Source organism: Ricinus communis, chromosome 9, assembly GCF_019578655.1.
Source record: "Ricinus communis isolate WT05 ecotype wild-type chromosome 9, ASM1957865v1, whole genome shotgun sequence".
Taxonomy (NCBI): domain Eukaryota; kingdom Viridiplantae; phylum Streptophyta; class Magnoliopsida; order Malpighiales; family Euphorbiaceae; genus Ricinus; species Ricinus communis.
The window spans coordinates 1,317,788-1,340,492 of record NC_063264.1 but is presented as its reverse complement, the minus strand read 5'-3'; the positions used below and the strand labels follow the sequence as shown (position 1 = coordinate 1,340,492).

Sequence of the window (22,705 nt, the reverse complement as noted above, 5' to 3'; positions counted from 1 at the left end):
ATATTTATGGGCATATTTGCTATATAATAACATTGGATTTTTGTTGGTATTAGACCCGCTACCAGCCAATAGGAAGGGCCCAAAATGTTAAATGAACAATTCCTTGCACAAACTCTTTTTATTTTTTCTGAACTGTCCATGCACTTGTCAAGAGTGGCTTGGAAGGATCAACGGAGAATATGCTGATTGGGGGGGCCATCTCCAGCCTCCTGGCATTAATTTTATAGATAACCCATTTTTTGTTTCTTTTTGGGTAATTTACATTCATACTATGAAATGATTTGTACTTTATTCCTTAGTTTTATACTATGCAGTGGATGGTCTTTTAAAAGTGTTTTCACTAACCCCTCGTTTGGTTCACCAGAAAAAAAATGATGAGAATGAGAAAGAATTATATTATTATTGGTGTTTAATTCATAAATATAAGAAGTAGGTGAACTGTACTTCCGTGATCTTGTAGCGAGGTCTCTCTTCCAGCGATCAAGTGGTAACACATTAAGCTATGTCATGCATGATCTTGTTCATGACCTGGCTCAATTCGTCTCTGGAGAATTTTGTTGTTGGCTTGAAGGTGACAACTCACACTGCATCACGGAAAGGACTCGTCATCTGTCATATTCACAAAGTGATTGGGTCCCCTGGAACACATTCAAGACGTTTGAAGGTATTTCTGGAGCTAAGCACTTTCCTGCCATTTTACTTGAATCCATCTCGAAAGCGCCTTTTTACACCTATCCAATAAGGTACTGCAAGATCTTTTGCCGGCTTTAAATTGCTTACGGGTGCTGTCCTTATCTCACTATATTGACATTACTGAATTACCCGAGTCACTTGGTAATTTGAAATTTCTGCGCCTTTTGGACATCTCCTGGACTGCAGTCGGCGGGTTACCCAATTCTACAGCTTCTCTATACAATTTACTCACGTTGAAATTATGTTATTGTGAAAATTTAATAGAATTGCCTGCTGATATGCATAAACTTGCAAATTTGTCTCATCTAGATCTTACTGGAACTAACATAAAAGAGATGCCGGCACATATGGGCAAATTAAAACGTCTGCAAACACTGGCTCTATTTTCTGTGGGCAAGCAGAGCGGAACAAGTATTGGGGAGTTGAAGCAACTTAATGATCTTGGTGGCAAGATTTCAATCTTGGAGCTGCAGAATGTAAAAGGTCCAGTGGAAACTTTAGGAGTAAGTCTGAAGGACAAGAAGCACCTTGAGGGATTACGGCTGGAGTGGAGCAGCAATTCTGGTGATGATTCACGCAAGGACAGAGATGTGTTGGAAAAGCTTCAGCCTCATACAAGCTTGAAGAGCTCATAATAAAGGACTATGGCGGCAAGTTTTTTCCATACTGGTTAGCTGGTCAATCTTTATCTAATATTGTTCTCCTTTCTATTAGCAATTGCAAATACTGCATCTGCTTGCCACCACTAGGGCAGTTACATTCTCTCAAGGACCTTTCAGTCGTGGGATTTGATTCAATAGTGAATGTGGGTCTTGAGTTTTACGGGCGTGGTGGTTCTGCGATAAAGCCATTCGAGTAGCTTGTAACTTTGAGGTTTAAGGATATGTTGGAGTGGCAGGAATGGTTTCCTTTTGGAGAGAATGATGGAAATTCGGCTTTCCCTCGTCTTTGTAGACTGCATGTAGAGAATTGTCCCAAGTTAACCAAGCAACTTCCAAGCAGCCTGCCTTCTTTAACTGAACTTGTCACCAGTGTCAACAGCTTGTAGCTTCTCTTCCCAATGCCCCGGGTCTCCATTGTTTGAAGTTGAGATACTGTGATAAATTCCTATTGGCGGACCTGCCACCGCAGCTGACAATGATAGAACTTGGAGGTTGGGGCCTATCTGACAGAATGGAGGAGGCTGGTAACTGTGTCCAAATTTTGAAAATCTACGACTGTTTGTCTCTCAGTTGGCTTCCTATGGGCCGTATATCCACTACATTGTCCAGACTTGAGATCGAGAGCAGTGACGATTTAGAGTTCCCAATGCACCTGTACTATGAATTTCTTGAATTTCTGTTAATTGATTGCAGTTGCTGTTCACTCTAGACTTTACCTCTGCACATCTTCCCAAATCTTAAAAGGCTCAGGATCAAGCACTTGCCCAATTTGAAATCTCTTTCAGTTCCCTGCAGACCTCAATACTATCTGAAATCTCTTAAGCACCTTCATATCGATGGATGTCCTAAACTAGTATCATTTGGCGAATTGCACGCCCCCAACCTCACTTGGTTTCGAATTGACTATTGCGAAAGTCTGAAGTTGCTACCTGAAAGGATGGACACACACCTTCCGTAGCCTCAAGTCTTGGTCATAAGTGGTTGCCCTGAGCTCGTAACACTTCCAGAAGGTGGCTTGCCGTCCAATATAAGAGACCTCTGCGTCTATCACAGTGCCAAATTCTTTGCCAATAGAGGAGAATGGCGTTTGCAGCGATTCACTTCTCTCAGACATGTCAGCATGTCTATTGATTGTCAAGATATACAATCCTTCCCGGAGGAGGGGCTGCTGCCTACCACCCTCACAAGTCTCCGTCTCTCTTGTTGTCCACATCTCAAATCAGTCAGCAGCAAGGGGCTTCTTGAACTCACAAATTTGGAAGAACTATTTGTTGATCGCTGCCCTGAGCTTCAGTTCTTGCCAGAGTAGGGTCTACCGAGATGCCTGTCTCTTTTCCGGATTTTAAACTGTCCCTTGCTAAAAAGGCGGTGTGAAGGGGTGGGGGCAGAGGACTGGTCCAAGATTTCTCACATCCCCTGCATCCGTATTGATGATGACATAGTTCCATAAGCTACCAAGTTTGTTTTCAGCCACTTATGTTCCTGGGGTTTTTGGCTCAGGGTACTTCTTTTACTGCACAAAAGATCATCTATTAGTTCTCCAAATAATTATATATCATCCACTCTAGCTTTGCAAACGCTTGGTTCAGGAAGCCTTGATTCTTTATCTTTCCTGCAGTTATTAGGGTATCCTTTTCTGAAGTGACGGTGTAAAGGTGATAAGTGGAAGAACAGAACATTTATTGCGCTCCCAGACCACGCGACAATGGGCTATAACTAAACTAAGCAGAAATTTCTTATTTCAGCGTCCGCAATGTCACAAGGTGCTAGAAAGAATTTCATACCCTCCTCAGGTACTTGTTTGACATGAAATTTTGTATTATATTCAAAGTCTCAAACGAGAAATAGCATCAAGTGATATGATTATTCTTCGTCGTCATCATCAACCAATAGTTGCTTGATCATGCAGAGATCATTTACTACCTCCCAGCGAAAGAATCGATTTTTAATTTACTAATATTTTCTGATACAGTCCTATTCATGGCCCAAAACTAGGGTTCACATAGTTATGTTTTCCAATTTTTAAACAGTTGAGGGAAAAAAAGATAAAAGCATTTAATGGTGAAAGTGTAGGCGGAGTTTATTCATCTTGACACACCGGAAATACAACAATCAATTCTCAACAATCAAATTTGATGCAAAAAGAATTCTGTTCGCAAAATTAAATGAGTTACAGTTTCGTGTAGTAATTGATATATGTATAGATATACACCTTCTACCATACCACTTGCATGCAATGGACCTCTGTATCTGTGTGCTTACTACGTCGGTAGTTGCATATGGAGACAATAATTTTGTTAGTGCTTTATGCTAAACTGAAGTGCTTGCTAAAAGCAGTAGAGTCTACGATTGGAGGCTGCACGATCTGATTTTCTCTAGCGATTGGATTTTCCCTCGCAGTGACGGTGATTTGGCGCCGAGGAGACTCTGGCGGAGAAGCATAGAGGGCGGAGGCTTCAAGAATCTGCTGCCGAAGGTTTTCGTGTTCTTGAGATATTCTCTGTGCACGCAATGCGATTACGTATAACCCAGCAGCAAGGAATACTGTTGCTAATGATAAGACTCCAGCAGCAGAGAATAGGCCTTGTTTGATGACGAGGCAACTTGATTTTGGTCTGGACCAATTCTTTAAGTGCCCTGATTCTACACTCAATCCAATTAAAAGCAAGATTTCACCAACAGCAAAGCATACCCTGCAAGAAAATTGTGTGTAAATTGTTATGTAAACCGGATGCCATTCTTTTGGATTCTTTTTGGGGTTATTTCTCAAAATCAATCGATAAATAAAATGGTCTCGTACCAAGTTGCAACGAAGAAAAAGCCTGCTTGCCAAGTTATGGTCTTAGCAGGAGGTGAATTGGAGTCCCAGGTAATTAAAACTGAAGGAGGTGATTTACTGATTGCAATCAGGATGTACATATGTTCCACAACCATGCCAATTGCTAGTCCAACAAATGCAACAGCAGCACATAACAATGGTGTCTTGCCACTTCCACTGTATATACATTCATGATTCTCAGCACTTCCTTCACCATTGCTAGCCACCCATGTCACCTACAAGAAAGTGAATAGAGAGCGTTTCATTGTGATCTTTGAAATTTGAAAACAAACGCGACTGGTGCATTAGATGAGGCTACTTAAGAGTTACCCGAGAACGAGTGGTTTCAGCAATAAGACAAAGAACAAAGCAAAAGAAGCCGCAGAAAATGGTCAAAACTGTTAGGAAGGCAGCGGTTTTGCTACCCAAATCAGTGCTTCGAGGACCTGGTGCAAGGTCGGCATGTGTGATTGGTTTTGGCATGGTCGCGTCCGAATAGACTTCACCAATTCATTCAGGCTCCGGAAAAAGAGAAGGAAGATAATGTGGCTATAAGCTTGAAATCCATTCATAAAAAAGAGAACTGCAGAATTGCTTGGAACAAAGGTTGCTTAAAGGCCAAAGATTCTTAGGTTCTGGTCTTCAGTGTCAAGTATTCACATTTCACGCACAGATTTTTAGCCCTCAGAATTGCTTTAAACTAATTTCGCTTCCTTTTCTTAAGCATAAAGTGCATTTTTCTCATTCTTTTCTTCTTTTTTGGCCCAAAGTGCATTTTATTTTCCCGTTAAATTGTGTGTATGTCGGAATCCTCAGCCTCAAACGTGTCTAATAGAAACCTGTGAAACATGCGATGTCAATAAGTTTCATTTTATTCTAATGGCTGAAACTTTATTATATGATCGATCATGTCATTTTTAGAGTCTAGACATAAAATAATGGACCACAAAGCATGGAATAAATCCATTACAAAACCTGTGCACTGCTTCAAATAAACACAACAAAGCCAAAGTGTAATTCCAGGTGGAGTCACAGAGACAGAAAGAGACATATCGCAACTGGGTCCATTTAAGAATACTAGCAGAATGACAAAATCTTTTGCAGGTGGGAACAGAAATTTTAATTTAAAATTGGACGGTCAACCATTGCAATAAAATAAATGAACAAAGGGGATGGACGGCTATTATTCTTGGAAACACTATCATTATACTATTAAGCACCAACAATGGACTTTTTGCATAACAGCACCAAAGTTCGCAAAACCTTTCTTTTACTTGGGATAGCAAATCCACAGGTAGAAAAGGAACAGAGACGACAGAAAGTTAGCAAACAGGACAGGCTTTTTCACTCTGACGATCCAGTTCAAACTAGTTTACATGATAAGTATTTTCCCAGTTTAAGGCAATCCATGTCTCAGGTATACTGGTAAACATAACCTATTCAGTTTCCTTTTACTGCCAAACATTACCTCACTGCAACACAGCTGAACTTAGAGAAGTTGACCCGACAATGAGGGCATCTGTTCTATTCTATTCTATTCCAAACTACGAGTGTCTTGTCTGTTTCTCTGTTAAATCACTACTACTATATGTGTGCATATATGAAAGTGAGGAAATTAAGCTAAAATTTGATCTAACTCTGAGGGCATCTATTCTATTCTTTTTTAATTCCCTTGGAAAGAAAAAAATAATAATTAAATCTAATCTATGAAAAGATGGTGCTGATCTCTTTTAACTAGTCAATTAATGCACTCTCCCTTTTCTTGTGCTGTATCTTTATGTTATTTTCATTGTTGTGTAAACGGTAGAAATTACACATGAACTCTTACAATTATTCTCATAAAAATATTTCCTACCAATCAATTACAAATGCATGCCATGTAATAAAGAGCATCTAATAACTAATATAAATATTCTTTGAGAAACTCTTAGAACCAACTAACAACGGGTAGATAATGGCCTTTGTGCATCTTTTGTTGCTTAACCAAGAAGATTCATTAGGAAACTTATTCCATGAGTACGAGTTTTACCATTCAGATTCTTTCTGCACCCCACAAATATGGCTTCCCCCTTTAATCCCACTTGTTTCCTTGCAGCTTCATGCATAATCAATGATCCATAGCATAATTCTATAAAACCTAAACAATCACCAGTATCCTCCTCGCCCATCTTCACAGCCTCACCAGCCCTGCTGATCTGCAGGGCTTCTGCATTCTGATATATATATGGCTTCTGAAAAGTTCATTGTTATTGATCTTGATGCTTGCACCAGCAGCAAGCAAGCTACTGTGGCTGATAAAAAGCCTAGCACCAAAAGTTCCGGAAACCCTAAATTTGAGAAAGCACTGGCACAGAGAGCACTTTTTGGGTCACAAAGTCATCGGACTAAAGGAAGAAAAATTATCAATAATGGTGCAAGAATGTCTCCAAGCAGGCTAAGCAAGGTTTCATTGGCTGAAGAATCGGTAGGCTAGGCTGAGGTATAGGTTGTGAATTATTTAGCATGTAAAGTTCTCTAGTACATATTTGCATCAGATTGAAAATAATCCAAAAGCATAAGATCCAACAAAGAATGCATTCAGGAAATATACATGAATTTCACAAGATCCTAAATGTATTAAAGCAGGTGTATAGTAAAACCAATAATTTGACCAATCATTTCGAAGGAGCTGTATACGGGGGCATCTCGCTGCCAAAAGAAAGTTGTACAAGAGAACTGTTAAATCAGTACAGAGAAACATGTTGGTGTATACAATTTGCATTAAAGTATGAGACTACATAATAAATGTTATAAAAGTTGAATTTCGATTCCACTTGTAGCTATGGCAAGACGTCCCTGTACTTCAATTCTATTTTCTAATATGCAACTAGTCCTGCTAACATAAGTGAGGGAAATGGGAAACGGATGCAAGTTGACAACATCAATGCAATTGATGAAAACAGTAGGCACATTAAAGCAAGAAGATGACGGAGATAGTGTAACAGCAACAAAGGAAAACAGATTGAAATATCATAAAATAATGAAACATAGATCTTCTCCATTATATTGCAGCTGGTAAACCGATAACAGTTCTCAAGTATTTTGAGATCAACAGACATCCATATCTCATAATTCAAAACAAATCAAAATGTATAGGCAGAACACAGCAAAACAGAACCAACAAAGCAAGAGTAACAAGAGCAAATATAAGTCAGGAATGAGGCCAACACTGGTCTTCTATTATATGTTGAGCTCTTGACATAGGAAGATTGGAACACAATTACAACTCCCGACTCTAGAAGTTTACCGTATGCATAAAATAAATCTACTCAGAATTGCCATGATCCAAAAACTCATTTGGATAAAGGAAGGTAATTAATTTGCAGGGTTAACTAATCTTGAGTTTTAAATGAGGATACTCTATATCTCGACTTGTGGAAAAAGCCTTCAATAATTGCATATCTATCAGGACTTCTTTTTCTATAGTAAATAGTTCCTAAATCTTCTATGATGAAATTTGGAAGGAAAATAAATGCACCATTTGAATGAACAATGACGGCCTACTATAATGTGATTGCTTTCCAACCACAGTTGCCAATATCAAACTCTATATGTATCCTAGTGCAGCACCATTCAAGTGATCACTTCCCATAATTGGACAATCTGACACATCATGTCCAAATTGCCCACAGCAAGGACCGGAACAATGCCTTCGCTTTCTAGATATATCAGTTCCATCTCTGGGCCTTCTCTCTTTTAGCTTTCCCAGACTGATAGAATCATGAGGATTCCCAATTGCAAGAGTTTGAACTACTCCATCAGCATCTTCAACATCTGGCAGAATCAATGAGTCAGATGCACAGTTGTAGGCATTCTCATCATGTGTCTGCCTAGGAAGGTCTTTAATACGTGATAATACCATTGCAATTTCCTCACATGCAACATTAAGGCGTTCCTCTGTTTCAACTGCTTCAGTCACAAGTGTTGAAGCCATGGACTCTAACAACTGAATCCTATCAGATTGCGTTCTTGCAGTGGAAGATAAGTCAACATCACGCCATCGGGCAGGCATATATTGGTCTGGAATATGAAAACAATTATTATTTGATAGGACACGGAGAACATGCCTACAGAGGATGCCTAGAAATTCGAAACGACTGCAGCTACAACTGATGTGTTCTTGACAAGGATCCCAAATGACCTTACAACCCCCAGATATCTGAGTATGGTGTCTCACTTGATAACCGTAATCATCTATTTGAAAAGATGCATATTGTGGAGCTAACACAAGCTCCTCTTGGAGCTTATTAAAGGCATATGGAGTAAGAATGGAGGCTGCGTGCGATTCAATAGGTGAACCTGTTTTAAGGTAAACTTTCTGCAATTTTCGGTGGGTCTCTGCCTTCGATCCAGAATGATTATTCAAATCAACAATATCAGCCACCTAAAAAGGGAAACTTAGAAATTTAGGAATGAAAACTATAAAAGTATCAAAAGAAACGGGAAAGAAAATTATTACCCGCTCTATAAAACGTTCTAATTGTGACTGTGCACTCAAAAACCGTTGAATGAAAGCATTAATTGACTCAGACTGACAGGTATTCATCATTCCTGCAAAAAAGTAATGCCTCAAGTATGATAAAGCCCAGAATGTCCGCAATGCATACAAACTAGCAATGTGCTTATTAGCATGAAGCCCATATTTGTCGACCATTTCTTTCCATCCTTCCTCGAAATCTTCCACAAACTCCAGATTATAGAGTCGGAGAAACTCAGCTTTCCAGTCATCATAACATGACTCAAGCAGTAAGGAAAACCAATCTGAGAATTTTGCTAATATGTGCCAAATGCAAAAAGCATGTTTAGTCTCTGGAATTTCAATAGCAATAGCCTCCTTCAACCACATATTTTGGTCAGTCATGATAGTGTGTGGAGCCTTTCCATTCATGAAGTCCATAAATGCCTGTACAAATGTAGAAAACATTAGGTAGAGTTGCAGAACCAGGGATACCAAGACTTGTACAGAGAAAGAGTGAAACAATAAAAAACTTCTAAAAGTAAAACATGGAACAAGCATTTATCGTTGAATTTAGAATATATATGGTTTATCACACCTCTGATCAGTACACATCACATGAGAAGTACTAATAGGCTAGGAAGTTTAAGATGGAATCATTCATGAATTCTTTATTATGAGTATATATTCTCACAAGACTTTTACCTTCAAAGCCCAGGAAAATGACTGCATATTTTCATCACGTAGCAGAACACAACCAAAGAAACAAGTCATCCCATGATTGTCTAACCCAAGCCAAATGCCTAATATCATATCATATGCATCCAGACGGTGTGTAGTGTCAAAAACCACTGCATCACCAAATGCCTCATACAGCTGGATGGATGAGGCATAAGACCATGCAATATGCTCTAACCTATTGTTGCCATCAATTTTGAAGTCATATTTGAAGTTATGATCTTCATCCTTCAGTTTCTTGCACATCGCAATAAGATCAATAGCATCATTATCTCGATTGATATTTCTGAAAGACTGTAGTAGGTTTCTCACATCTATTTCTGTAAATGGTAAACAACCTAGCTTCACACCTTTCTCTAGCTCCATCAGTCGTAACATCTGTCTCACTGACATTCCAGCTTTTGCAAACATGCAAATGCGAGTCTTGTCATCTGGAGACATGGTGCAATAGGCAGGAAGGAGATGCACTTCATTTGATTTTAACAATTCATGGTTGTGAATGTTACTAAAGCCTGTCACACGCCATTCAGGGACATCGAAGTCTGCCCGCTTCACAATACGCATATATGCCTGACAGCCACAACGCGAAGACTTGCGATTCCTTTGCATCTTTCCATCTTCAGATGGTTTCATTTGTGGAAAGCCACCACGATGGCAAGTAAAATCTCTTCTTGTAACGCCTCTACCAATGCCATCTTTTCCACGAGTGCGATGTCGTCTAATTGAAAAGCCACATTGCTTAGCAAAGCTACAATAGAATTCATAAGCAGCATCTTGAGAAACAAATCTTTGACCAATAAATGGGACAAGATTCACAGAAGTTTGTCGCGACAATATTGTGTCTTCAGGAATTTCTTCCACGTTGCCAGTATCATCTTGAGATATATCCGTCCCATTTTCAGAAGACTCCATAACCATACTTGTTCCTTCTGACATTCTTTGATTAAAGAAAAAAAATATTTACAGATAGAAAATCTGCAAGCAACAAATTATAGCTTTAATATTTCATTTAACTACAAGTTGACAATTAGAATATCAAGGAGCAACCTCACTAGCATAGTTGCACTTAGAAGCAATTTATGATCAATTCAAAAGTACTATCAGTCATCAACGTTACAGACTTAGATAGCAGCATTTTTTTGGCACTTCAATTACTACTGCTAACTATTTATGATGGACTAAACACAACAAACAAAAATGAACCCAAATAAAACTCACTATAGAGCTTAATTTTATAGAAAGCGCTAATCTTTAAACTTAGCAAGACCCAACAAACTCCCAATCCAAAACCCTCAATTTTCAATCAAAGATTAAAGTTCCGGCCCTGAACACAATTTTCTCAATGCAGCAACTGATGAGGAACCACAATAAATTAGTCTCTATAACGAAGGATAGAGACTATAAAAAAATGGCATAAAACATACCTGAAATCAAGGTTTTAACGGTCAATAACTAACTACAAAATTTGAAAGAAAATGGAGAGCCTATGAAACTGGCGGGGATGTTAGAGAGGGAGGAGCAAAGCGCATCCTCAAGAGAACGATAACTGTTGAAATCGGAGAAGAGCTATCGTGCGCCGTATGGATACATGGAATTATTGAGCGCACATTGCAGATTTCGGCCGTTGGATTAAGTCGTGGGGGCTGTTTTAATTCTAGTGGGCCCGCTATTTGGGGATTGTTTGTTTACGGAGGATGCTTGCGTGCGCAGTATGCGCAAGGTAGTTACAGGCTTTTGCAATGAAATAGGCTCAGTTTCTGATTCTATAATGGGCCAAATACAAAGCATGAAGTGGGCCAATCTCTGGGTTTTTAGGTTTAACGGCCTAATTATTTTTGTATAAAAGAATTCTAAGCTTCATACGTCAATCTATGCAGACTCTTAGAATGGAATGTGTAAAAAAATATCCAACGGTTACAATGTTTGAATGCCTAATTTCTTCTTACAATGTTTTTTTTCATAAGAAGCAATAATTCCTTTTGTTTTTCCATTTCTTCTTATTACAATTTTAGGCAAATATTTCTTAATATTTTACTATCAATCTAAAAATTAATAAATAAATATATATATACAATCAATGCATAGCTCAAATGGAAAGATTAGAGATTTTGCTTATTCATTTTTACAACAAATATAAAAGAGACGACTACTTCTATTTATTATTGGTTGATTTTTTAATAAAAAAAATATATATATATGCATATTTTTTCTTTTATTTATTATTATTTTCTTTAACATTAAACTACGGGGAGTCCCTTTGATCAGTCAGTCACACCCTTAAACGTAATAATAGGCAAGATTTTAGAATTTACCACACAAACATAATAGAGTCCCACCATCGAACAAAAACAGATACATCAAAAATAGAACATCTCGTCTCAATCACATTTAATTATTTCGCTGTATTATTCCTGATTTTCCCACAGAACAGATCAATAACCAAATTTCTTCTATCTTAACCAAAAAGAATTGAAGAAGAAATTCAGTACCCTTAATCACAATAAATTAAGTTGACAATATATTAATGATCACTCTTTACGACCATTTCAATACAGGCATTTATTTTTCCTTCTCTTCCTTTTCGCATTATGAATCCACCCGCAGAAAACGTAAAAGAAATGGAAGAATTCCGCGAAAATAATAATGTGAAAGAAGTTGAAAAATCTCGCGATGCTCACTGGAGATACTGCAGCGAAGGTTACAAGTATGAGACCGTTAATAGACCTTCCGGAGATGTAAATGGCCGTCGTAGTATTCATAGATATTCAAAATCGACAGGTTCCACCTGGAATTATAATAAAACTAACAATCAAAAGAACCATACCACGCGGGCATCATCATGGAGTTTTACCAGCGATCCTGAATTGAAGAGACAAAGAAGGGTTGTCAAGTATAAAGCTTATGCCGTTGAAGGCAATATGAAGACTTCTCTAAGGAACAGCTTCCGTTGGATCAAGAACAAGTATTGTGCGCTCGTGCATGGATACTAGCTACATCATTTGCAGACAAAAGACATGTTTTCTTTTTCTCTTTTCTTGGACAGTAAAAATCAGGTTCATGGTCGCTCGCTTGCTGCCATTCTGTAATTCTGAGACCATTATCTTCTCTAGTTTTTTTTCCCCTACTCTTTTAATGTTCTTATATATGTCCATGCGAAGAAAACAAGAGAGACTTTGGACAAAATATATATATATATATATATGTATATATTCTTTTAAAGAAAAAACAGTTTTCCTGGAGATGTTAATGAAGGAAAGTATGGCAGTGATGATGGTATTGGTTTGCATGCAGGTCCAAATTTCTTATTCATTGTAAATTTGTAGCCATACACATTGCTCGGATAATTAATTATAAGGGTCCCAAATTCACTATTACCAGAAGAAACACATAGAAATACAGCTATGGTAGCGATTATTGATTAAACCAGCTGTTTGTGTTGTCAAGTGAGACCCTGATTTGTCATTCCTTTTCTCATAAATTTTTCATCTGCTCTTGTGTGTTTAAGCTTACACTGCTTTGAGTCTTGCCCATGTTTGTCTGCAGTGAAATTAAATAGAAAGAAGACAGCAACTTTACAACTAAAACTAGATCCAATTTACTTAATAATTTCTCTTGTCTGGAGTCTTTGTTTTCCCATTTTTTTTAATTGTATTATACATTTCCTTGCACAGACATAATTCAATGAAACGATTGGACACTTACAAATCTGCAACGATTAGATCAATAGTGCATTGCGTTTTTTCTGTTATAAGTTAACATCCAAATTTAATGTTTCTTTAAATAACTTTCATTCTATGTGGCTATTGAAGAAGCTTCAATGAAGGTTTCTAATTAGACATGGCCATGCCTCCACTTTCCTCGATGCAAGTATTCTTACTTTTTCTGTGAATGATCATTTCCATTCAATGAAGCCTGCAACTTGTTAAATTGATTGCAGATTGACCCACGAGTTTAAAGAATTTCGTAATTTAGAAATTGATTTTCTAATGTCCATTAAGAGATGTGTCACTTCTAAGTTTCGAATTTAAAAAAAGAAAAATGATGTTTGTTACACAAAGTCTCCTACTCTTAAGGTGACATTATGATTATAATTTTGTTGTTGACATTTAAAGTCCCTCACTTTTTTAAACGTTGATTATCATTTATTAATTAAACTAAAATTTTCCTTTAAATTGAAAAATAAAGTTAACCAAAGTTTTGATTTAATATTTCATGTATTTTTTTATATATGATAAAATAAAAAATAAAATAAACATATTTTATTAATAGTTGCATCTAATAAATTAAAATATCTGAATTTTAAACTCAAATTTTCTTTAATAGTTGCAAATAAAAATATATATTTTGATTAATCTTAAATAGAGAAGAATCAATCAATAAATAAATATATTTGTAAATAAAAAATAATTTGGTGATGAACTTAATAATCAAATCCTAAGATTTCTTAAATTTATTTCAAAATATATTTTGATTTAACGATGCAATAGAGAATTTACAAGACTTGGATCTGGATTTTGGATTGCGGAGCTTCCCGTTACCTGATTTGCCATCTAGTGTTTGACGTTTTCAAACCCATATAAGTGCACTCAGAATCACAAACTCCCCAATCCAACATTCACCACGTGTTCTTTTGACTAATTAAATTTTTCCCAAGATGACACGTCCCTCTCGATTAATCACAACATCACAACCCCTACATGCACCAGTGTGTAACTTTATCGCGAACCAGTAAACTAGTCCTCGTTTGGAAATTTGAAATCCCTCCCTCTCCAAAAAGAGACGTTATACTTTTTTTCCAACTTTCAATAATAACAAAACAAATTAAATTTTTTTATTTTATTTTGTTTTTTTTTTTTTTAAAAACTTTTATGGTTTTCAAAAAACAACTGTCTGTCGCCATTTAATGCATTTGAACTACACGAACGGAGACTCTCTCTCTCACTCAACTCTTTTCTTTTTGTTTCCTCTCTTTGTGATAAGAAAAAGGCTTCGATTTTAATCATAAAACTCTGAAAATCTTAAATTTATAGTCTTACTCTTATCTGTTTCTCGGTGAAACTCTAAGCCCAAAAATTGGGTCTGCATTTATTGGAGTGGCAGAGACAGAATTGGTGAAGAAAGTAGAGGCTTTTTGTTGATCCATGAGGCTTTAGCTGGTTCACTCCCAATTTTTTTCACATGTAAGTTGTTTTTATTTTGTTTTAAGTTTTGAATTGGCAAAGTGTGGTTGTTTTCAGAAGATATAGTCAGTGAATGAAGGTGTAGTTTGGTGATCTTTATGCTGTTTTGTTTTTGGGTCAAGGTGTTGATTTCAAGTTCTTTTATGGGTTTAGCTGGTTGTCTTAAAGCTTCAATGTTTGTTTTGATATCGCTCTCAATTTTGAGTTAACCTTTGTTACAGGCAATTAATTTAATCTAGATATTGTGTTTCCCTAGTAATGCAGAAAAATCATCTAATAAGAGGTGAAACCAATCCTATCAAATAATATGAGACAAATCAAAGGTCATCTTTTAAGACAGCTTAAGATATTGAGATGAGAAAACTGGTTTTGGAAAAGATTGACACGGAGTAGGAATATTGACTTGAACTGATTGCACTGACTAGGTGGCTTTATCCCTCAGTCTCCAGACGAATCCATCAGTAATCTTAGGGGATTATAGTCATCATCAATGGAATGATGACTGTATTCTGGTTGAGGTAGTTGTGGTGATGATTTGGTGTAGGTTAAGGTGGCTGTGGTGATGCAGTCATCAGTCATATCTAACGGCATTGATGACTAATATAATAGTTCTGCTTTTGTCGCCTGATTAATTTGACTAGGTTCAGTTCGCAGAAGCTTTTGTGAAATTACTTTGAGAAGAATGTGATTTCAGTGGAGGGTGGGTTACAAGTCAGGATGATGGATGGCAAGAATTTGAAATCACTTTCAAGTAGAACAATTCCAGTTATCCCACTTCCATATGAACAGTTTTCCCTGAAAAAAACCAATTTGGGATAAAATGTTTGAGGTTACCTGTAAAAGTTTGTTGTCAATGCAGTACTGTTAACATATGATCTCTTAACAAACACAGAACACTAATTTTTTAATTGCATTTATTGTTTAGTGAATGCATAAAGGAAAGCGATTTATTGGAAAATTTAACTGTGTTTTCTGCTAAATCGGTTGCAGATGGATAGAGCTCGTCCCTTTTCTCCTTTTATTCTCTTATAGTCCAAATTTTGATTTTAAAAATGGGGGTTGAGAAAGAAGGCTCAAAAAATGGAGCAGGTTATGTTGGTGGTTTCTTTCAGCTGTTTGACTGGACTGCTAAATCTAGGAAGAAGTTGTTCTCAAGCAAGTCAGACTTACCAGGTATAAGTTTCTTTTTTGTGCTTTTAATATGAAGAAGAGATACATATCCCTAGCCTCTTTACGGTTGGTTATGCTTTGGTTTCACATTCTTTGTAGCCCGTTCAAAACAAGGAAAGAGAAGTGATGGGAACTTGCCAATGACGCGGCTAAATCTGGTCAGATGTTTTGCAGATGTTTTATTAATTATCTTGTTATTTAAATTTTCTTTTCTAGTTGGGTGATTGCTTATAAGACAGTGTGGTAATATTTGCAGATGGATGAGGATGAAACTGCAGCAGGATCAAGTATTAGAGGGAGTAGTGATTATAGTTGTGCTTCATCAGTAACAGATGATGACGGATTTGGAGCTAGGGCCCCTGGGGTAGTAGCGAGACTTATGGGGCTAGATTCTATGCCGACTTCCAGTTTTGCTGAGCCCAATTGTACCCCATTTTTGGATACCCAATCTCTTAGGGAGGCTTCCCAGAGGAGGAAACATTTTGAATATTATCATGATCCTCAAATTATGTATTCTGGAATTCTACTTAATAAGGAGGAAGGCCCTCCTAGGAACTTCTTAGAGTCGAAGCCTCAGAAGGTGTTAAGCAGGCCTATTGAAAAGTTCCAAACTGAAATTTTGCCTCCGAAGTCTGCTAAATCAATTCCAGTTACTCACCATAAACTTTTATCTCCTATTAAAAGTCCTGGCTTCATTCCTAGTAAAACTGCTGCTCACATAATGGAAGCGGCTGCAAGAATTATCGAGCCTAGCCCACAAGCTATTGCCAAGGCCAAAATTTCTATGGTTGGATCTTCTTCAGTACCCCTGAAAGTTCGGGATCTTAAAGAAAAACTGGAAGGTGCACAGAAAATGCCATTGGTTGGGTCCTCTTCACTACCTCTGAAAAGTCGAGATTTAAAGGAGAAATTGGAAGCTCCTAATAGAACATCCAGGCTTGCTGAAGCTTCTCGAAGACCTGCTGAGTCAAATGCTGCGAAGTATCTTAAGGGACAGCCTTTGAACAAAAGCTGGAATGGATCAGTAGAAACAACATCTTTCAGGTCTTCTCCTGAGACTGAAGAAGGTGCTTCTGGTTTAAAGAATAAGGGAAAATCTATCTCGCTCGCAATCCAAGCAAAGGTCAATGTTCAAAGAAGAGAAGGTTTGAATACAAGTAACAGTCGAACCTTGGTAGGCCAGAAAGACCAGAGTGAGGCTGTCTCTAGCCAGAATATAAGGAGCCAACCAAACATCCAAAAGAGTTTGCCAAGAAAATCTGTACATAATGGTCCTACTGTTCTCAGGCAAAATAATCAGAAGCAAAATTGCATTGTGGATAAAGACAAGTCTTCAAAGTCACCAATTTCCAACTCACAGTGTAGGAAGACTCCGTCTGGAAATCCTTCTGTGAGGCAAAAAACATCAGGTAAAACTGCTGGTTCCAAAACTGGAACCAGGAAGTTGAGCCCAGATGTTACAGATAGTGAAAAGGGACTTTCAAGTTACAGTATTAAGCATATTCCGAGGAAGAAGAGATCTATAGATGGGACCTTACATCTTGAGAAAAATCAGGGGTTGAATAACATGTTAATTGACAATAGCCGGAAGGAGATTGACTCAAAGCCTGCCTTTGACAGAAACTTGAGTTGGGCAGAAGAAAGCAAGAAGAAAGGCATGGATGTTGTTTCATTTACATTTACAGCTCCCTTGACAAGATCTATACCTGGTTATGAAACATCTGGTCAGCTTGTCCAGAAAAATAGCGGTGCTTGCATGGATAATCGGGGGAAGAGGTTGTTGCTTGACACAGATAGTATGAAGCTATCTTCAGTGGGATACAATGTCATAGGAGGAGATGCTTTGAGTAATCTCTTAGAACAAAAGTTAAGGGAATTAACCAATACTGTAGAGTCTTCTGGCCGAAATCCTGTGAAAACAGGATCAGCCTCGACTTCTGCATCATTTTTGCAAGATTTGACTCCAGCTCTCAATTCAGGAGGAACTACTCCAAAGTTACATGATAACAAGGGCCGAAACATGCTGCTAATAGATAAATCAGGCAGCAGCTATGATTCTGATGTATTCTCATCTGATCCTGCGGCTCTTAGATTGAAACACTTGTTTCAGGTACACAGACTCTGACTTTTCCACTATCAAGGACAACTATTTATTGTTCTTTGTTGAACTTTTTGCTGCCGGATGCATTAATCTCGTGTATTTCTAGGCATATGCATAGTTGTGTCTTAACCTATCTAACAACCGGTAACAAGCTGTAAAAAGTGTAGTTTCATTTTTTTGAGAACATGTGTGGTTCATTTTCTGGAGTACTGATCATCTGCTTTAAGTTACACACATCTATTTTCTGTTTTCAATTTCTTTTCCCTCCTTTCTTTAGTCATGCATTGCAGTATGGAATGGAACTCCTTGCAAATGGACCAGTAGGAGCTCAAGTCATGTTGCTGAATTATTTGAATTTCCTTTTCTCAAAATCCTGTTAGATTTTATCTATAGTATTTTATTTATAAGTCATGGCTATTCTGTACCAAGGTAAAGACAAATCCTCTTGGCAATGAATGCTACCGTAGACCTTGTTAATGTTTTGAAGTCCATTGTCGTTTTCTGTTATATTCTTTTAGATTTTCAAGTCCTCTTGGCAAAGCTGCTATGATATCTTTTCTTTCTTGCATTTTGTAATTCTGCTTCTGAATTTTATGAAGACAAATTCTTGCTTTTATGCATCATCTCCTAAACTCTCTATACTTTTTCATAATCCTTCCTTTTTCTTTAGTATTTGAAGCTATGTCTTTTCATAGTTAGAACTCTATTATGGCTAAAGTAATGGGTTTAACTGTGACATGTTAGGGAGTTGATGAGATGGAAGAATGCAGCAGCAAATCTAGTGATTCCAGAAAACTACTTGATCTTAGACGTCCCAGTCCGGTGTCTGTTCTTGAGCCTTCCTTTTCAACTGAAAGTAGCAGTTCTCTGGACAGCACATATTGTAGCAGTACTGAAGGTATATCTACTTATCCTTCCATTCTTTTACTTCAGATACTTTTTATCTGGTTATTTTATGCAGTCAAGTCAAGAACGTAAAGGTACTTGTAACGTACTGGCAGGTAGCAAGCAATGTTCATCTATTCAAGCTCAGGAAATTTTTGGTTTCAATTCTTCAAAGAAGTTCCATTATGTTGATGCTGATACAGATTTATCAGATTCTGCTTCTTCAACATCTAATGGCATTACAGCTAGGAAGCATGCAAATATTTTTCCTGTGACAGATATAGTGAAATCAACCAACTGGGAAATAGAGTATGTGCAGAAGATACTATGCAATCTGGAATATATGTTTAATGACTTTGCACTAGGTCGGGCTTCTGAGATCATAAACCCTCATCTATTCAACCAGTTGGAAAATCGTAAAGAGGGACTAGTTAGTGATAGTGTTGAGGCTAGGCTAGAGCGGAAGGTTATATTTGACTGTGTGGGAGAATGCTTGGATATAAGATGTAGGCGGTATGTTGTTGGTGGATGCAAATCATGGTCAAAAGGAGTAATGACAGTGAGAAGAAAAGATTGGCTAGCTGAAGAAGTGCTGAAGGAGGTCTCAGGATGGAGAGGCATGGGGGATTGTATGGTGGATGAGCTTGTGGACAAGGATATGAGCAGTCAATACGGAAGATGGCTAGATTTTGAAGTTGATGCTTTTGTACTTGGAACTGAGATTGAGTGCCAAATATATAACACTCTGCTTGATGAGGTGGTTGCTGATATCTTTCTGCGATGACGCTGTTAACTAAAGAAGTGTATATCTGAAACAGCATGGTGGATCAGATTGGAGATCTGTTTCCGATAACATTATTGTTAAACTTTCAAGCCATGCTTCTGTATCAGAGGTGGAGTACTCTGAGGTCAAGGGCTAAAAAGTCTTGCAGTTCTGATAGTTCGAGCATGAGCAGTTTCCACCTCCAGTACATGTTAATTAGTTTCCTTAATTAGATTGTTACTTGGGGTTCTTGCATTTGTAAGATTTCAATATTTCTTGCTCAGATTATTGTTTCATTTGTTGCCTTGTGGATTAGTGAAGTGTTTATAAGATGTTATCTGCGAATCACTATAACGAAAGGCCAGAGGTCCCACTTTCGAATTACTGCCCTCTCCAAATTTCATTAAGATTCTAGCAATTGTAGAATTCTGCTATCAACTTTCTATAGCATTAAATGCATTACCTGTTCTCTATGCAATATTCTAGAGGCAAATGTGTCGCTTAATCCTTATAACATTACCGTTAATGAGAATATTAAAAAAAAATATATATATATATATAAATAACTATTTATGATGAAAGTAAAATTAATTGAATAAACATTAAATTGGTAAAAAATGGCTACATGAAAGCCTAACCCATGTTTGCTTTAGTTGTGAGTACGGTTTAGAAAAATTCAAAAATTTGAAAATCTGTATAATCGTATTAATTGTTGAAAATTTTAAAATTAAATCTTTAAAATCGTACTGTAATATAAAAATCTATCTTGAACTATACTAATTTGTACTAATTTATTAGAATAGTTCAGTATGAAAATTCAGGTTTAATGGGATGGTTCGGTTCAGTGCGGTATGGTACGTGACAATGGAAATTCGAAACTTTTTATTTTAAAATAATTAAAAATATTTTTTTACCTTAAATCAATTAGACTAAAATTAATTTAAAATTATATAACAAAAAATAAAATTACTCAATTACATTATACTTTTTTTTAAAAGAATCATTGTACTTGTATTCAACAACTATATAATACAGAACTTTATTTCGATCCATCAAACTAATAAAAAATTACAAATTAAATAAATATGTATTTAATAGTTCCAATCTATCAAGCTGAATATTTACTATATTTCATTGTTCAACTGATAAATACCCATTATCTAACTCCTCTAATGCAATATAATGTCTTTTTAGACATATTATTAGTAATAGTTATTTTATATTATTAATGTTATATTAGCACTATATTATCATAAGTTAATAAATTAATCTGTTTGACACCAGAATAAATTTTTATTATTAAGATTTAAAAAAAAATTAGATTTTATATTTTTAAAATAAATAAATGATAACTAATTAATATTGTAATAAACTATAAAACTTCTTGCTTCTATTTTATATTTGGGCCAATAAACTTGAATTTTATTAGAATAGAATTGTTAGATTTGTATTTGGTAAGATTTTTTATACTTGAGTTTAAGTTTGAGCTTAAGATTTGAACTTATCTATTATAAAAATAATTATATATATATAAATAAATAAAACTCTAATCTAATTTTGATTCTTCAGTTCGGGACAATATGATTCTAGATTTGGAGAACTAATGAGATCCAAAACTATATCAAAAAAATTTTTGGTACGATTCGATTTGAAAAAAGTCAAATAACCAATAAATCTTTTTAATTCTACATACTTTCAATTTGGTTTTTCAGTATGGTTCGAGATCTCTGAGTCACATACTCAGGCCTAGTTTGGAAAGAAAGAGATGTATGACTATAAATAAAAATGGGTAGAAAAAAAATATAGCGTTGAAGGTTTATCTTCTTTGTACTAATAAATTTCGGCGTTCCGACTTTTGCTGATTTCTTGAAAAGATATTTAAAAAAAAAATTGATGCATGCATTTTTTAATATTTTTGCAAACATGGGTATCACAAGTTTTGTGGTATTTTATGCATCGAATATAATATTTCTATTAATAGCTTTTTTCTTAATACTAAAATAGATAGAGGCATCATAAGCTTTATAATTTTGTTATACAAAACAAAAATTATAAAAACGATGCAATAATCTTATCGCAAATATTTTTGGGACTATCAATATAAATGTTCAATTAAGCAATATAGCATTTAAAATAAAAGAGCAATGCTCAAGTGTTTACAAGAGTTTAACCTAATTTGACATATTGGATCAATTTATTGCAATAAGAATATTAAATTTTATCAATCGCAAAATAAAATTCACAAAAGATTAACTAAGTTTGACTAGTTGGATCAGTTTTAACTATTTTAACTGAATTTACTATTTTTATAAATATTCAAATAAAAAAACAATATTTAAGTGTTTGACCTAGTTTGATCCATTGGACCAGATTTTCGTAATAAGATCACAATTTTCATTAATTGTGAGAAAATTATATAAAAGATTGATTAAGTTTGACATGGTAATCAGTTGGATCGAATTTACAAGTTTGACTGAATTTATTATTCTTATAAATATTTAAAAAAAGAGATAAAGGTTTTATCATATTGCTACCAGACTCTTAAGCTCATAGATTTAGTTTTTAAAATACTGATAACTTCAAATATTATTGGCAATATTGAAGTGGTGTAGAAATCAGAAGGCAAAATGATTGATGGAGCTTCCAAAATTATTAAAACCTCTTGCTCTTTTTTTCTGAAACTAATAATTCAGTTATATGTAAAGCTGTTTACTTTTCAGAATTATGTTCTTGAGAGATTGAGGCAATGGTGCATATTATATTGTGCAGCTTAGCTAGTTACATGTTACTAAGATGAATTTTGTTAATGGAGCTTATAAGAGAATTCTTAATTACTAAATCACTACTTTGGCTCTCCTTAGAGCGGATCTCAATTAATGTATGTCTACTTAGATGTTTGTAGGGGATAGATGGGCTTGGAGTTGCTATGCTATGAGATTTCTAAACCTGTAATATTGAGTTGGTGATTTATTTGATCTTTCCATGAAAAAGGATAGCATTTAAATTGTATACCATTGTTCACTTTCTAAGAACAAGACAATGAAGAGAGAACATCTAAAAGGACCCATCATATTCACAATCAATTCAAAGCCCAATCGAAAAGAACATAACTTTTCATTCTCCATTGCATGCATATTATGGATTTCAGTTGAGGTTATTTTTACTCCAAAAGAAAAAAGGAAAAAAAGAAATGCATTCCA

At 36.0% G+C, this 22,705-nt stretch overlaps 4 protein-coding genes across 4 annotated transcripts; 2 read left to right on the top strand and 2 right to left on the bottom strand.

The window, feature by feature from the left end:
* Positions 1-3,284: 3,284 nt before the first annotated feature.
* LOC8275757 lies at positions 3,285-7,042 on the bottom strand. The gene is made up of 4 exons (XM_002519136.4): positions 6,203-7,042; positions 4,504-5,012; positions 4,156-4,409; positions 3,285-4,048 (listed from the first exon to the last, which is right to left on the bottom strand). Exons 2-4 carry the CDS (start codon positions 4,654-4,656, stop codon positions 3,661-3,663), a joined length of 795 nt encoding a protein of 264 aa, XP_002519182.1. The 5' UTR covers positions 4,657-5,012; positions 6,203-7,042; the 3' UTR covers positions 3,285-3,660.
* Positions 7,043-7,180: 138 nt separating this feature from the next.
* LOC8258774 (protein FAR1-RELATED SEQUENCE 11) lies at positions 7,181-11,017 on the bottom strand. The gene is made up of 4 exons (XM_015719278.3): positions 10,831-11,017; positions 9,374-10,381; positions 8,672-9,115; positions 7,181-8,596 (listed from the first exon to the last, which is right to left on the bottom strand). Exons 2-4 carry the CDS (start codon positions 10,340-10,342, stop codon positions 7,760-7,762), a joined length of 2,250 nt encoding a protein of 749 aa, XP_015574764.1. The 5' UTR covers positions 10,343-10,381; positions 10,831-11,017; the 3' UTR covers positions 7,181-7,759.
* A 1,007-nt stretch (positions 11,018-12,024) lies between these two features.
* Positions 12,025-12,396, top strand: LOC8258775. The gene has a single exon (XM_002519139.1). The coding sequence runs from the start codon at positions 12,025-12,027 to the stop codon at positions 12,394-12,396; it is 372 nt and encodes a 123-aa protein (XP_002519185.1).
* A 1,909-nt stretch (positions 12,397-14,305) lies between these two features.
* Positions 14,306-19,889, top strand: LOC8258776. The gene is made up of 6 exons (XM_015719282.3): positions 14,306-14,586; positions 15,577-15,759; positions 15,856-15,914; positions 16,013-17,866; positions 18,602-18,755; positions 18,859-19,889. The coding sequence occupies exons 2-6, from the start codon at positions 15,639-15,641 to the stop codon at positions 19,524-19,526; spliced, it is 2,856 nt and encodes a 951-aa protein (XP_015574768.1). The 5' UTR covers positions 14,306-14,586; positions 15,577-15,638; the 3' UTR covers positions 19,527-19,889.
* Positions 19,890-22,705: the final 2,816 nt, after the last annotated feature.

Coding starts and splice junctions, on each gene's coding strand:
- LOC8258774 (XM_015719278.3), bottom strand. CDS start 10,342: ATGTCAGAAGGAACAAGTATGGTTATGGAGTCTTCTGAAAATGGGACG. Junction 9,116..9,373: donor CATTTTCCTGGGCTTTGAAG/GTAAAAGTCTTG, acceptor ACATTTGTACAG/GCATTTATGGACTTCATGAA. Junction 8,597..8,671: donor TAGAACGTTTTATAGAGCGG/GTAATAATTTTC, acceptor TTCCCTTTTTAG/GTGGCTGATATTGTTGATTT.
- LOC8275757 (XM_002519136.4), bottom strand. CDS start 4,656: ATGCCAAAACCAATCACACATGCCGACCTTGCACCAGGTCCTCGAAGC. Junction 4,410..4,503: donor CTGAAACCACTCGTTCTCGG/GTAACTCTTAAG, acceptor ACTTTCTTGTAG/GTGACATGGGTGGCTAGCAA. Junction 4,049..4,155: donor TTTTTCTTCGTTGCAACTTG/GTACGAGACCAT, acceptor ATTTTCTTGCAG/GGTATGCTTTGCTGTTGGTG.
- LOC8258776 (XM_015719282.3), top strand. CDS start 15,639: ATGGGGGTTGAGAAAGAAGGCTCAAAAAATGGAGCAGGTTATGTTGGT. Junction 15,915..16,012: donor CAATGACGCGGCTAAATCTG/GTCAGATGTTTT, acceptor TAATATTTGCAG/ATGGATGAGGATGAAACTGC. Junction 18,756..18,858: donor ATATTGTAGCAGTACTGAAG/GTATATCTACTT, acceptor ACGTACTGGCAG/GTAGCAAGCAATGTTCATCT.
- LOC8258775 (XM_002519139.1), top strand. CDS start 12,025: ATGGAAGAATTCCGCGAAAATAATAATGTGAAAGAAGTTGAAAAATCT.